The sequence below is a fragment of the Oncorhynchus keta genome, chromosome 2 (assembly GCF_023373465.1).
Source record: "Oncorhynchus keta strain PuntledgeMale-10-30-2019 chromosome 2, Oket_V2, whole genome shotgun sequence".
Lineage (NCBI taxonomy): Eukaryota > Metazoa > Chordata > Actinopteri > Salmoniformes > Salmonidae > Oncorhynchus > Oncorhynchus keta.
In genome coordinates this window covers 62818449-62835272 of record NC_068422.1, presented here as the reverse complement: position 1 = coordinate 62835272, position 16824 = coordinate 62818449, and the positions used below count along the sequence as shown (strand labels likewise).

Here is a 16824-nt window from a genome sequence, read left to right as displayed (position 1 = left end):
ATGTAGTGTAATCTCAAGGTTTTTGGAATTGACCAAAAATAATGTTTATTTCCTACCATGCGGTCATAGAGAGTATCCTAGATATGGCATCACAGTCTGGTTTTGCAATTGATCAGTCCCACTGAAAACCCAAATTGCATACAAACATGGGTGTGAGGCAACATCCCTCCCTGCAGACTATTTCTGAGCAGACCGTTACCAGACAAGCACAGGAAATTATTTCAGATCCCTCCAATGTACTTCACTCCGAGTATCAGCTCCTCACCTCAAGCAGATGCTATAGGGTCCCTCATTCCCTCAAGCAGACACTATAGGGTCCCTCCTTCCCTCAGGCAGATGCTAAATGGTTCCTCCTCCCCTCAGGCAGACACGAAAGTGTCCCTCCTTCCCTCAGGCAGACGCTATAGGGTCCTACCCTCAGACAGACAGATGCTATAGGGTCCCTCATCCCCTCAGACAGACACTATAGGGTCCCTCCTCCCCTCAGACAGACGCTATAGGGTCCCTCCTCCCCTCAGGCAGATGCTGTGTTAGTACACCACTTACAGAATAAGTGAATATGCTAAGTATTATGTATGTGGCTATATGAGAAGTGTACAATGTGTATGATAAGGATAACGGGCAAGGTATTATGTTGAGTGTGTAATGTACAGCAGTACTGTGTGTTTAAGACAATACCCCCTTGGGGACATTAAAGTTCTATCCTTTCTATTTTGTTATGAAGCTAAGAGAAAATGTTGCAGTTTTAAATCTAATTTCCTGCAATTCTAACTTTTTGCCATGGGTGAGAGAGAAAAATGTGCTGTTTTGTATCTCATCTCATGCCATTGTGCACATTTTGCCATGAGGCTAAAATAAGATTTTGACGGTTTTAAAGGTAATTTCCTGCTATTCTACATATTTTGCGATATTATTCTCGTGACGTGACTATCACTAATGTAATGACTGCTATTTATCAAATAATTACCTACTCCGTTGAATTATTACTCGATTAAATTCATCATGTAGCAATTAACTCATTAGAAACTTAGGGCATCACGGGAAAAGATGTTTAAAGAGTGACAATCTCCAGACTCAAACTCTAAAGAAACACAGATATCTCTTACATCAATTACAGTCAATTATTAATTACCTCATCAGTCTCATTCTGAACGTCGCAAATATCTTAATCCGCTAGAACCCTGGCCTTAGTGATGAATCAACAATACACAAATTGGCTTATCTATTTATTTACTAACTAACTAAATAATCACACAGAAATAAATAAACACACACATACACGGTATAGGTTATCGATTACTAACATAATGCATATGAAAAGTCCCTAGTGGACTAACCCGATATGACGGTTTGTTACAAAATGAAAAAGGGGGGTAGAGCAGGAAAGACAAAGATAGTGGACTTATCGTACATGTGGAAGCTATGCTCATGGGAATATGAATACTTCGTACATGAACAACCACTCATTCGAAAAGAAAATCAATGTATATATTTACACGTGGATGTCTTTGTCGTCTCTCTGTTGAACTCGATCTGTCTATGGGAAGTGGTTTGATGTAAGTCTCTGGTTGTGTAAGTCTCTGGTTGTCCACCAGAGGTCACAATGTCCTTCCTAATTGTAGGCTTCTTTGTAACGGAGTGTGAATTAGAATGGATACATCAGAGGTGTACCACGCGGCGTTCAGAGGGGTCTGTATTTCCCGATGTTCATTTAAATCGATACCTCAGAGGTACAGTGGCTTGCGAAAGTATTCAACCCCCTTGGAATTTTTTCCTATTTTCTTTGCCTTACAACCTGGGGGGGGGGGGTTGTATAATTTGATTTACACAACATGCCTACCACTTTGAAGATGCTAAATATTTTTTATTGAGAAACAAAGAAGAAATAACACAAAAAACTGAAAAATTCAGCGTGCATAACTATTCACCCCCCCTACTTTGTAGAGCCACCTTTTGCAGCAATTACCCCAAGTCTCTTGGGGTATGTCTCTATAGCTTGGCACATCTAGCCACTGGGATTTCTGCCCATTCTTCAAGGTATAACTGCTCCAGCTCCTTCAAGTTGGATGGGTTCCGCTGGTGTACAGCAATCTTTAAGTGATACCACATATTTTCAATTGGATTGAGGTCTGGGCATTGACTAGGCCATTCCAAGACATTTAAATGTTTCCCTTTAAACCACTCGAATGTGTTGCTTTAGCAGAATGCTTAGGGTCATTGTTCTGCTGGAATGTGATCCTCCGTCCCAGTCTCAAATCTCTGGAAGACTGAAACAGGTTTCCCTCAAGAATTTCCCTGTATTCAGCACCATCCATCATTCCTTCAATTCTGACCAGTTTCCCAGTCCCTGCCGATGAAAAACATCCCACAGCATGATGCTGCCACCACCATGCTTCACTGTGGGGATGGTATTCTCGGGGTGATGAGAGGTGTTGGGTTTGCGCCAGATATAGACATAGTTTACCTTGATGGCCAAAAAGCTCAATTTTAGTCTCATCTGAACAGAGTACCTTCCGCCATATGTTTGGGGAGTCTCCCACATTCCTTTTGGCAAACACCAAACATGTTTGCTTATTTTTTTCTTTAAGCAATGGCTTTTTCTGGACACTCTTCCATAAAGCCCTGCTCTGTGGAGTGTACGGCTTAAAGTGGTCCTCTGGACAGATAACCCTGAAGGAGCTTCAAAGCTCCACAGCGATTTGGGTATCTCTGGTCTCTCTGTTGCCTCCCTGATTAATGCCCTCCCTGCCTGGTCCGTGAGTTTTGTGGGCGGCCCTCTCTTAGCAGATTTGTTGTGGTGCCATATTCTTTCTATTTTTAAACAATGGATTTAATGGTGCTCCTTGGGATGTTAAAAGTTTCTGATATTTTCTTTATAACCCAACCCCGATCTGCACTTCTCCACAACTTTGTCCCTGACCTGTTTGGAGAGCTCCTTGGTCTTCATGGTGCCGCTTGCTTGGTGGCGCCCCTTGCTTTGTGATGTTGCAGACTCTGGGGCCTTTCAGAACAGGTGTATATATACTGAGATCATGTGACAGATCATGTGATACTTAGATTGCACACAGGTGGACTTTATTTAACTAATTATGTGACTTCTGAAGGTAATTGGTTGCACCAGATCTTATTTAGGGGCTTCAAAGCAAAGGGGGTGAATACATATGTACGCACCACTTTACCGTTTTTTTTTTTTGAAACAAGTGATTTTTTTTTCATTTCACTTCACCAATTTGGAGTATTTTGTGTATGTCCACTACAAGAAATCCAAATAAAAATCCATTTCAATTACAGGGTGTAATGCAACAAAATAGGAAAACGCCATGGGGAATGAATACTTTTGCAAGGCACTGTACCTATGATGGTGAGACGAATTTGTCCATCCCTCTTGACTTGGTCAATTGTCCTCGACTACATTACATGCAGAGCTGCAGGCGGTGCATGTTTCGGTCTAGTCTTCACATTCGTCACTTGTCAAGAGTTTCAGAGGGTCTGAACATTTTCTGGTCTTGAAGTTCTTAACTATTTTAAGCCGTGTAGCCACCCCTCCACACTGTCTGGTCTAATATGTTAATTCTTCAGTGAGTCCGTTGAACCACTCTGGCCTTGGAGGGTGTTCCGTCCTGTTGACACAACGTCTGTGCTCACGTGGGCGTGGTTACTGACTTGGCCCAGGTTTATGTGAAAAGCAATTAGAAGTCTGAATTCACATTTCTATCTTTTCAAACGTATTCTTATACTTAATCATTTATTTTATATTGAGATGCAAACCTGATAACTAGAATGTGTACCCTTTCAGAGTTACAGTTATCTTGTTATAAGTCTTTCTGATCATTTTAATGACATCACAAAATAGACATTAATTTTCCATATTCCATTTCACAGCATTACCAACATTTGGATGTTGAAGTATATTGTCCCAATGTTCATTGCTTGATGTTTAAGTTCTTTGGCAAGAGTCTCTCTGTAACACTCAGACATTGCATTCTCAATACTGCAGAGCCAAAGGGAGAGTTTCTGCTAGGTATTTACAATCTAGTTGTTAAGTCATAAAACCGGGCCAACTCCCCCAGGAGAGAGAGAGTTTGGCTATCTGTCAGCCATTGGCCTAGCTGATGTGAAGAAAATTATGTGGATATATTGAAGCAACATCTCAAAACATCAGGCAGGAAATTAAAGCTTGGTCTCAAATGGGTCTTCCAAATGGACAATGACCCCAAGCATCCTTTCAAAGTTGTAGCAAAATGGCTTAAGGACAACAAAGTCAGGGTATAGGAGTGGCCATCACAAAGCCCTGCCTTCAATCCTATAGAAAATGTGTGGGCAGAACTGAAAAATCCTGTGCGAGCAAGGCCTACAAACCTGACTCAGTTACACCAGCTCTGTCAGGAGGAATGGGCCAAAATTCACCCAACTTATTGTGGGAGGCTTGCGGAAGGCTACCCAAAACGTTTGACCCAAGTTAAACCATTTAAAGGCAACGCTACCAAATACTAGTTGAGTGTATGTAAACTTCTGACCCACTGGGAATAAAAGCTCAAAATAAATCCTTCTCTCTACTATTATTCTGACATTTAAAATTCTTAAAATAAAGTGGTGATCCTAACTGACCTAAGACAGGGAATTTTTACTCGGACTAAATGTCAGGAATTGTGAAAAACGGAGTGTATTTGGCTAAGGTGTACATCAACTTTCGACTTCAACTGTATGTTAAGGGGACCTGTTGTAGTTTTACTACAAGTCACTGTGTCTTACAACATTGTAGTGGTGATAGGTATTAAAGAGTCTATTTCATAGCTAAGTTATCCACTGAGGAGCTCGCTAACCTCACGACGGAAGTACTCTCTAAGCACTGAACCACTCGTACGCGGTGTGATCATGGTTCATGACTTCTAATAACTTTCCTACTGAATGGAGGATTCTATTTATTAGAGGCTTGTGTGTTAACCATCAGAAGAGTGTTTTGGAGATTCCCTTCCACATGTTGCAATCTGTGTGACTACAAACTCCTCTGTCGCTGTTATCAATAGCAATTTGACTTGTGAGGTCTCTAACCTTCTTACTGATTGTAGCTGGACTAACTGTGCTGGCATTGGTCCTGGTACTCAATGGGACCAGTTATTTACATTTACATTTAAGTCATTTAGCAGACGCTCTTATCCAGAGCGACTTACAAATTGGTGCATTACCTTATGACATCCAGTGGAACAGTCACTTTACCGATTTATTCTGAAATGTTATCCTACCAGAACACACGATTAGAGCGTTTTACTACTTGCAAGGTAGTTGAAACTGTTCTAAGGTTATCCGTCGAGGGGCCTGCCCGCTCCTCTCTGTTCTCATAGGAAAGTTCACAGCAAGATTTGTTTCCTGCCCTGGCCTCCTACAGTGTTGCATGTAGTGTCAGACCCCCCCCCCACCACCACCACCACCTGAGGTTGGTGTTGGTATCCGAGGCACACACGAAAAGGTCGGACCCTTTGTACAAGTTGTCAGCAGCCGCGTTGTTATTAGATTGGCTGTAACCTTTCAAACAAATCTCCTGGTGTTTGTGCTTCAAACCGATCAGAGGCTGTCGAGGCTGTGCAGTCACTACAGTATCCACGTGTGGCAACCTATCCAGTACCTGGGAAATGAGAAGAGGATATCTGTCTGCGAAATCGCACAGTGTTTCACTAGTGGGAATCATCGTTTCTATTGTGGGACTGACGCCACTGGTATTATTGTAAGGGGTTTCAGTCCCCCGCAAAGAGGAAAATGTATAATCGGAAGCAGAGTACACTCAATGTTTTTATTCCTGTGCCGCAGGGCTTGCGGAAGTGTCCAAGAACAAGAGAAGTTCATCTCAGCTACAGTATTGTATGACACTAAGGAGGAGGGAAGTTGCTCATTCACAGAGACTGCTGGCTCAAAATCATGAAAATAAGGGTCAATCGGGTTTGCTGATTGAATGTGACGAGATATTGTAATATCTCCTTGGGTTGGATTCTGCACCAAGAGGTTTTCAAGCGTCTTTTACCCAAGGGGTGCTGTCGACAGATACCCCTCGTGGATGACTGCATTGCAGCTAGCGTTAGGAGAAGACAGTGTGGTCAGTGGAGACGGCACGGTGACTTCTGACCATACTTGGTTGGTTTTTCAATCCAAATGATCCTTTAAATCTGTTCCGAGTAGCAGTGGTTCAGATTCTAGGCTGGTAACATACACAGGGTGAACGAGCAATACGTCCTGGAAGTGTAGTTTGAGTGAAACCTCGAAGTGTAGAGTTGCATCGTTCCTTTTTTAACCAACGTTTAGTTGGCTTCAAAGATCTTTTGAGACCATTGAATAATGTTTTGAGAGACGAGCGATATTGTCGAGCCCAAATCAATTAGCGCTTCACAAGTTAAGCAGTCCTCCACGACTGTTTATGGACTGTTTGAGTTGCGTTTTGTGGTCATATTCCCCACAAAGTGGAGTGGTTGTTCGCAATGACGTGATGTGTCATTTCTGTTCATGGTGAAAAGAGGTTGATTGTAGTGGTAGTCATTTCGAATAGCGACATACTCTCCAGTTATTTAGACTGCGGTGGGTATTGGTCAAATCAAATCAAATCAAATGTATTTATATAGCCCATGTACATCAGCTGATATCTCAAAGTGCTGTACAGAAACCCAGCCTAAAACCCCAAACAGCAAGCAATGCAGGTGTAGAAGCACGGTGGCTAGGAAAAACTCCCTAGAAAGGCCAAAACCTAGGAAGAAACCTAGAGAGGAACCAGGCTATGTGGGGTGGCCAGTCCTCTTCTGGCTGTGCCGGGTGGAGATTATAACAGAAAATGGCCAATATGTTCAAATGTTCATAAATGACCAGCATGGTCGAATAATAATAAGGTAGAACAGTTGAAACTGGAGCAGCAGCACGGCCAGGTGGACTGGGGACAGCAAGGAGTCATCATGTCAGGTAGTCCTGGGGCATGGTCCTAGGACTCAGGTCCTCCGAGAGAGAGAAAGAAAGAGAGAAGGAGAGAATTAGAGAACACACACTTAGATTCACACAGGACACCGAATAGGACAGGAGAAGTACTCCAGATATAACAAACTGACCCTAGCCCCCCGACACATAAACTACTGCAGCATAAATACTGGAGGCTGAGACAGGAGGGGTCAGGAGACACTGTGGCCCCATCCGAGGACACACCCCACCCACTTTGACAAAGCACAGCCCCCACACCAATAGAGGGATATCTTCAACCACCAACTTACCATCCTGAGACAAGGCTGAGTATAGCCCACAAAGATCTCCGCCATGGCACAACCCAAGGGGGGGCGCCAACCCAGACAGGATGACCACATCAGTGAATCAACCCACTCAGGTGACGCACCCCTTCCAGGGACGGCATGAGAGAGCCCCAGTAAGCCAGTGACTCAGCCCCTGTAATAGGGTTAGATGCAGAGAATCCCAGTGGAAAGAGGGAAACTGGCCAGGCAGAGACAGCAAGGGCGGTTCGTTGCTCCAGAGCCTTTCCGTTCACCTTCCCACTCCTGGGCCAGACTACACTCAATCATATGACCCACTGAAGAGATGAGTCTTCAGTAAAGACTTAAAGGTTGAGACCTAGTTTGCGTCTCTGACATGGGTAGACAGACCGTTCCATAAAAATGGAGCTCTATAGGAGAAAGCCCTGCCTCCAGCTGTTTGCTAAGAAATTCTAGAGACAATTAGGAGGCCTGCGTCTTGTGACCGTAGCGTACGTGTAGGTATGTACGGCAGGACCAAATCAGAGAGATAGGTAGGAGCATGCCCATGTAATGCTTTGTAGGTTAGCAGTAAAACCTTGAAATCAGCCCTTGCTTTGACAGGAAGCCAGTGTAGAGAGGCTAGCACTGGAGTAATATGATCAAATTTTTTGGTTCTAGTCAGGATTCTAGCAGCAGTATTTAGCACTAACTGAAGTTTATTTAGTGCTTTATCTGGGTAGCCGGAAAGTAGAGCATTGCAGTAGTCTAAACCAGAAGTGCCAAAAGCATGGATGAATTTTTCTGCATCATTTTTGGACAGAAAGTTTCTGATTTTTGCAATGTTACGTAGATGGAAAAAAGCTGTCCTTAAAATGGTCTTGATATGTTCTTCAAAAGAGAGATCAGGGTCCAGAGTAACGCTGAAGTCCTTCACAGGTTTATTTGAGACGACTGTACAACCATTAAGATAAATTGTCAGATTCAACAGAAGATCTCTTTGTTTTTGTCCGAGTTTAAAAGTAGAAAGTTTGCAGCCATCCACTTCCTTATGTCTGAAACACATGCTTCTAGCAAGGGCAATTTTGGGGCTTCACCATGTTTCATTGAAATGTACAGCTATGTGTCATCCGCATAGCAGTGAAAGTTAACATTATGTTTTCGAAATAACATCCCCAAGAGGCAAAATATATAGTGAAAACAATAGTGGTCCCAAAACGGAACCTTGAGGAACACAGAAATTTACAGTTGATTTGTCAGAGGACAAACCATTCACAGAGACAAACTGATATCTTTCCGACAGATAAGAACTACACGGAACTTGTCCGTGTAGACCAATTTGGGTTTCCAATCTCTCCAAAAGAATGTGGTGATCGATAGTATCAAAGGCAGCACTAAGGTCTAGGAGCACGAGGACAGATGCAGAGCCTCGGTCCGATGCCATTAAAATGTAATTTACCACCTTCACAAGTGCCGTCTCAGTGCTATGATGGGGTCTAAAACCAGACTGAAGCATTTAGTATACATTGTTTGTCTTCAGGAAGGCAGTGAGTTGCTGCGCAACAGCCTTTTCTAAACTTTTTGAGAGGAATGGAAGATTCGATATAGGCCGATAGTTTTTTTATATTTTCTGTGTCAAGGTTTGGCTTTTCCAAGAGAGGCTTTATTACTGCCACTTTTAGTGAGTTTGGTACACATCCGGTGGATAGAGAGCTGTTTATTATGTTCAACATAGGAGGGCCAAGCACAGGAAGCAGCTCTTTCAGTAGTTTAGTTGGAATAGGGTCCAGTATGCGGCTTGAAGGTTTAGAGGCCATGATTATTTTCATCATTGTGTCAAGAGATATAGTACTAAAACACTTGAGCGTCTCTCTTGATCCTAGGTCCTGGCAGAGTTGTGCAGACTCAGGACAACTGAGCTTTGAAGGAATACGCAGATTTAAAGAGGAGTCCGTAATTTGCTTTCTAATAATCATAATCTTTTCCTCAAAGAAGTTCATGAATTTATCACTGCTAAAGTGAAAGTCATCCTCTCTTGGGGAATGCTGCTTTTTAGTTAGCTTTGCGACAGTATCAAAAAGGAATTTCGGATTGTTCTTATTTTCCTCAATTAAGTTAGAAAAATAGGATGATCGAGCAGCAGTAAGGGCTCTCCGGTACTGCACGGTACTGTCTTTCCAAGCTAGTCGGAAGACTTCCAGTTTGGTGTGGCGCCATTTCCGTTCCAATTTTCTGGAAGCATGGTCTCGTGGTTTCGTGGCAGAAACTATTATTGTGTGTCATCTCTCAATGAACCAGTTGCTTGGTTGGGTATTCACGCTGTAGCGCGTGACTTTTCTGGAATTCCTGCAGATGGTACCTAAAGGAGGTATTCTACTGCATAGCAGAGTCCACTTGGGCACTTCGAGTACTGAATTTAGACATGTGAGTGTTATCTGTCATAGTTTTCAGGTAGAGGTCTTGAGTACAGAGCGAGAGATTCAGTGATGAGATTTCCTCCGCTTGCTTAGAAATCAATATTTCCATTTTCATCACCTGAGTTCTCTCATCATTCATTTGGTCAGCGACTTAAATGAATTCTGCTGATTTGTCAACCATCTTGGTCCTTGTGTTCATTAACTGATCGTCTTTGGTCTGCAGCATTTGGACCCGAACATTATTGTTTTGAGTAACGTTCATCAAAACTGCATGCATGTTATCAAGTTGCACGCTCCTGTTTGTAGATAGCTTGACTAGATTCATCTAGTTTGGCGTGGACTTCATCGTATTTAGTTCTGGCTAGATCGAGTTGTTCCTGTAGAAAACTATTTTGTTGAAGAGTTTGTGCTCATTCATCGTCATAAGTTTTTGCAATTACTTTTAATTGTTCAGTTTTCAAACACAGTTCATCGGCTAGCAGAATGTTTTCATGTTCTGCTTTTGTCATTAGTGGCCTGGTTCTCTCCACCAGTCCCTTCATATCAACCAGTTCTTGCTCGTGCTTCATCTGTGCACTGTGGTACTGGACAGATGCCAATCTCAGATGGCGATACATCAGGGCTAAACTGAGAGAGGAGAGAGAGTCATTACATTATGCTATCTTTGGTTAGGGGACCCCTGGAGGTCTGGGGCATTGCAGTGCTAGAAATGTCACTACAGACCCGGGTTCGATCCCGGGCTGTATCAAAGCCAGCCGTGATCGGGAGTCCCATAGGGCGGCACACAATTGGCCCAGCGTCGTCCGGGTCAGTGGAGGGTTTGGCCGGGGGGGCTTTACTTGGCTCATCACACTCTAGCGAATCCCTGTGGTGGGCCGGGCGCCTGCAGGGTGACCTCGGTCGTCAAGTGAATGGTGTTTCCTCCGACACATTGGTGCGGCTGGCTTCCAGGTTAAGCGGGCAGATGTTAAGAAGCGCGTTTCGGAGGACACGTGACTTGACTTTCGCCTCCAGAGCCCGTTGGGTATTTGTTATTTTACTAGGATGCCCATTAGCTATTGCAAAAGCAGCAGCTACACTTCCTGGGGTCCACACAGAACATAATACAGAATGACATACAGAACATCAACAGATAAGAACAGCTCAAGGACAGAACGGCATACATTTCTTTTAAAGGCACACGTAGCCTAAATATCAATGCATATACACAAACTATCTGGGTCAAATAGGGGAGAGGAGTTGTGCCGCCAGGTGTTGCTTCATCTGTTTTTTGAAACCAGGTTTGCTGTTTATTTGAGCAATATGAGATAGAAGGAAGTTTCATGCAATAAGGGCTCTATATAATTCTGTACACTTTCTTGAATTTGGGGAGTTGCAGCGATTTCGACGAAGATCGAAATCGGGGTAAAATAAAAAATAAAAAAAAGCTAATGCTGAGCTAACATTAGACTTAATTGAACATCAGACTAATTGAGCATTCTCATTATCTTTGACTAATGACAGTTTGGAACTCTCGAAGGCCTTCAGTTCATTGTTGATGGTTAAAAAAAAATCACCTCTTCATTGGACTCCGGTGCCCTTCAGTTATGCATTGGCTTTTGGGTTCTTAATTGAAGCATTGAAGACGGCGCGGCTAATGTGTACAACAGTGCTGACGCTCCTTAACAGTACATCTTGGGCTACTTATGCATCAGCAATTTAGAATTAAAAGTGACACTGCATGATTCGCTAAAGGATTGCAGCTTGCCAAACATCTTTCTTTTACATTTTGTCCATTCCCTTGGAAGAAAATGTATAGCATTCCAGGCCTTATTCATCTCTGCTAAAACGCTTACTTACGGTATCATGCACAGCACATCTCTCCAATAACTTCAGCCAAAGATGTTGGTGTATATATATAGTTTCACCTTTTCTTCTCTGACTCTGCATCAGCCTGCAGAAACAAAATGGGACAGACACACACAAGAGAGTTTTTACCTAGCAACATAACAGCCAAAGCTTACAAAGTCATGTTGTCAGCTATGTTTGCATTTTGGAGTCAATCATTGCAAGTAAGCTAGCTAGCTACCTAGTTTACTCATGAATTAATTGTATGTCTTCAATGCATGACAGGGGCCTACATTTGGACGAAGATGTATTTGGAATACATGTTTTAATAATGTCACCACCAAGGAAGTCAGTGTATAACCATTCCACAAATAGCAGCTATGCATAATGTTTTGTAATTTTCTCCATGGTGAAAATAATTATTAAATGTAGGTCCTAATGTGATGTCAAAGGGCATTAGCTTATGCAAATGATGATTGGTCATGTTTAGTTATCTCACAACTTGAACAATGGAGTAGTGTAAAACAAAACACATAACACAATTTAGTGTCAGAAAAGTCCTAAGTATTTTAATCAGATAAGAATTCCCTAAGACAATAATTGATTAGTTATTGCTCATCACAGTAAAAAAAAGGTAACCCTTCTGACCGACGTCATTTAGTAACTTGACGTGTTGCGTATGCAGACAGCGCTTGCGCCCCTTGCACAATCCAGGCAAGGTCGTAGCTAGCTAGCATTGCAAGGAGCCTACCTCGCTTACAAGATGATGTCCCTTGCCGCTCGTTCGGGGGCATTTTCCCCATACTTGCAGGCAACGAACTTTGCAGTTGCTGGACCACTCAAAGCACTTATTCCAGGGGTGGTTGTAAAGGGAGAGAAAGTGTTGGTAGACACGAAGAAACCTTTCCTAACCCGCGAGTCCCTGAACGGTCAGAGCCCCAAGACCGGGCCGGCAGTATCAGTTAGCATAAATGGTAAGTAGCTAAGCAAGCTAGCTAACAGCATCTAATGGCTAACGTTAATAATCGGGTTATTTGTTTTACTTGTGGATGAGTCATTGACATAAGATGTTAGGACGTGCTGGTGTAGTTTACCAAAGTCCAGTGTGTATGCTGTAGAATCTGAGAGGATTGTTTAATAAATTAGCCTAGTGTTCATTAGCATTGGCTAGACGCGGCCTAGTAGCCAGCCAAGTAGTTAACTAGGTAACTAGCTGACTGCGAGGTCAGGACCAAAAGTTTAGAACAAGAATTTCGTTTACTTGCTAGGTAAGTAAGTGGGGTGTCCATTCTAGTTAAGATAACATTACATAACCCATTCAGGTGGGCCTTAGAGATGCTAGCCTGCAGATCCCGACACTACCATTAAGCTTGTTTACATTGAGCTGCACTGGGGGTCAGAACTTAATGATGAATATATTAAGTCACTATGGAGCTGGCGTGAGATGGAGATATTGGTTAGAAAGCTTACCTCTATGCAGGGATGGGATATGCAACCGCACTCCAAATTGTACCTTAATTCACACAGATAGATCAAGAAGATTGAAATACTGCTTGTTTTCCCAGAAAACTGCCATTTCTGTCCTCATGCTAGCTAGCAATTGCCACTGCAGCCAGTTTGGTTGACACAGCCATTCCAACCAGCATCTTTTGTTGTTCAAAGTGATTTGCCATTCCATAATGGCTACTGCTAGCTAGCATGAGGATTAAACAGTATTTCAATCTTCTCAATGTATCAGTGTGGAGTAAGGTCAAATTGAGTACAGTGGCATATTCCATCCATGCATTGAGGTAGGCCACCCCCAGGTGGTGAAGGTAGGAAACAACATCTCCACCCCACTGATCCTCAACACTGGGGCCCCACAAGGGAGCGTTCTCAGCCCTCTCCTGTACTCCCTGTTCACCCATGACTGTGTGGCCATGCACGCTACCAACTCAATCATCAAGTTTGCAGACGACAATACAGTGGTAGGCCTGATTACCAACAACGACGAGACAGCCTACAGGGAAGAGGTGAGGGCCCTCTGAATGTGGTGTCAGGAAAATAACCTCCCACTCAACGTCAACAAAACAAAGGAGATGATCGTGGACTTCAGGAAACAGCAGAGGGAGCACCCCTCATCCACATCGACGGGACAGTAGTGGAAAAGGTGTGACGTTTTAAGTTCCTTGGCGTACACATCATGGACAAACTGAAATGGACCACACAGACAGCGTGATGAAGAAGGCGCAGCAGGCCCTGTCATCTAAAACACTCAAACTTTTACAGATGCACAATCGAGAGCATCCTGTCTGGTTGTATCACCACCCGGTACAGCAATTGCACCGCCCTCAACCTCAAGGCTCTCCAGAGGATAGTGCGGTCTGCACAATTCATCACCAGGGGCAAACTACCTGCCCTCCAGGACAAATACTGCACCCGATAACACAGGAAGGCCAAAAATATCATCAAGTACAACAACCACCTGAGCCACTGCCTGTTCACCCCACTATCATCCAGAAGGCGAGGTCAGTACAGGTGCATCAAAGCTGGGACCAAGAGACTGAAAAACAGCTTCTATCTCAAGGCCGTCTGACTGTTAAAACAGCCATCACTAACATGGAGAGGCTGCTGTCAACATACAGACTCAAATCTCTGGCCACTTAAATAAACGGACTTGATGAAGGTGTCACTTTAATGATGTTTACATTGAGGAATCACTAGTCACTTTAAATAACGGCACTTAAAAATGTTTACATATCCTACATTACTCATCTCATATGTAAATACTGTATTCTACACCTTCTACTGCATCTTGCCTATGCTGCACGGCCATCGCTCATCCATATATTTATATGTACATATTCTTATTCATCCCTTTACATTTGTGTGTATAAGGTAGTTGTTGTGAATTTGTTAGATTACTTGTTAGATATTACTGCATAGTCGGCACTAGAAGCACAAGCATTTCGCTACACTCGCGTTAACATCTGCTGTATGTGATCAATAAAATTTTATTTGATTTTCCTAACACCGTTTCCAGTGTCTTAATGTAACCATGATTGCATTCTGAACCCAATGCAGCTCAGTGTCAACAAGTGTAATGGTAGAGCTGGAATCTTCTGGATAGAGTGAGGAGTGCTTTCTTGGTCACTACATGTAGGCCAAAGGTGTATTAATTTCTATTATTTTGTTGCAAAACGTTTTGCAATGAAACAAGGGTTTCTGTTGGACAAATTCAGGAAGGTCCCTTCTCATTACGTTTGCTCTGTTTGGTTCTTAAACGGTTTCCGTTACAAGACACATTGATTATGCCCTGGCTAATGGGCTAGCTAACTTAGAAAGCTTGCTAGTTAGCTACTTTATTGACTATTTAAACTTGACTTTTAAACAATCTGTTCATACATTTTCTATCTGATTAGCTATTGACTTGGATGCATCTGCTGCTATAATGTGCCCTCCGGTACTTTCCTATCACATGCCATTGTTTATCTCTTAGTACTGTCTTGATTGTTTATCTAATGGTCAACTTGTTTTATTTTTCAGCAAAAGCTGCAGTCCGCTTCGCTCACACTGACATCAAGGTGCCAGATTTCTCTGATTACCGTCGGCCTGAGTTGCTTGACCCCAATAAATCTTCTCAGGAGAGCAGCGAGTCCAGGAAAACCTTCTCCTACCTTGTCACCGGGGCCACAGCCGTGGTGGGTGTCTACACAGCCAAGACCGTGGCCACACAGTTTATCTCTTCCATGAGTGCCTCAGCTGATGTCCTGGCCATGTCCAAGATCGAGGTCAAGCTGGGAGAGATCCCAGAGGGCAAGAATATGACCTTCAAATGGAGGGGCAAGCCTCTGTTCATCCGCCACCGGACTGAGAAAGAGATCGCCACCGAGGAAGCTGTGGATATGGCTGTGCTTCGTGACCCCCAGCACGACAAGGACCGCGTCGCCAAACCAAAATGGATCATCGTCATCGGCGTGTGCACCCACCTGGGCTGTGTACCCATCGCCAATGCTGGTGACTATGGCGGATACTACTGCCCCTGCCATGGCTCTCACTACGATGCCTCTGGTCGCATCAGGAAAGGCCCAGCCCCACTCAACCTGGAGGTGCCTTACTATGAGTTCCCAGATGAGGACACCGTAATTGTAGGCTAAATTGCTGGACTGAGATCACAGATCAGTATGTTCGGTATGTTTCTGTCTGACTCATTATTCCATCCATTAGCAGGCATAAACTCTGTTTCAGGGTGGTATATTGTAAGTAATAAATGTACATTTTATCTGATTGAAAACCTCATGTTATTTATTTCCCAATCTCAGCTACATCTAATACTGTACCAAAATACGACCTGGGTTGTAAAAATGAATGGGGTTTATTTCGCCTTAGCGTGGAATAGCATACTAATAGTAGTGATGTTTTAATAGTGCAGGTACAAGAGGATTGACCCAAAAAACATACACCTGCTTACAGACGGTTACCTACAATTGTGTCCGAAGGTGATTCTCAAGGGTCAATGTCATGAATGATGCCTTTATGTTCCATTTCAGAGAGCTACAGGAAAGGTTTTGTCTCGGATGTTGTTGGGGCGATTTAGAGTGCTTAGGTAAAGTTGTTTAATGGTAATATTGCGAGGGGTTGTATGTTTTCCTCCTATCGATATCCCTGTTTTTGTTTCGGTCGCCGTCACGTAGATTGACGTTTCACATTCTATGCGAGAAAGAAAAGGGGTCAGCAGGGGCTGACAAAGGCATTAAATCAATGCTAAAGCAACAGAACAGTCACATTTTTCTATTGATGAGCTCTCTGCCTACAGAGTTATGTAAAAATGTATACTCATGTTAAGCTAATAAATGTTTCACAGAAAATCATATTCCTTTTGTGTGCTATTTACAGTTTGCAGCTCCGACTGGGTTGCTATAGTGCAGTACACAGCAGCAGCTTGCCTCTATAGTCTGAACGGCATTTGAACATTTCCGACGCACCTGCTAAAGCAAACCTCAGATTTGCGATTGCATTCAGCTATCAGGCTGGGTTAATAGCACGAACCCTCATTTGACTTTACATACAAGACAAAACTACGGTCTGGTATAGTTCCTAGAAATGAATGGTTTGACATTGGCTAGTTACGGATAAGGGTAACTGCTCAAGGTGTGTCATAGTCTGGTAAGAAGAGAAGCCTGGTGTCTGAGGTGGTCTTGACAAAGAGCTCTGGTGAATAGGGGAGAAATGGCTGCCCAACCCACCTGGCATTCCCACGCTTCATTGACTAATAACTAGCAAATAATAAAGTGCTTGATGTCTTCCTCTCTCCGGAGCCACAGAGACAAGCTATGCATATCTGCCTGTGTGTGTATTTATTTTATCCCGATGGATTCCTTTGCAAT

General features: G+C 43.2%; 1 protein-coding gene across 1 annotated transcript; it reads left to right on the top strand.

Annotated features, from left to right (window-relative positions):
- The first annotated feature begins 12146 nt into the window (after positions 1 to 12146).
- On the top strand, positions 12147 to 16308 carry LOC118358385 (cytochrome b-c1 complex subunit Rieske, mitochondrial). Its single transcript, XM_035736165.2, has 2 exons — positions 12147 to 12432; positions 14984 to 16308. Exons 1-2 carry the CDS (start codon positions 12222 to 12224, stop codon positions 15592 to 15594), a joined length of 822 nt encoding a protein of 273 aa, XP_035592058.2. The 5' UTR covers positions 12147 to 12221; the 3' UTR covers positions 15595 to 16308.
- The last annotated feature ends 516 nt before the right edge of the window (positions 16309 to 16824 follow it).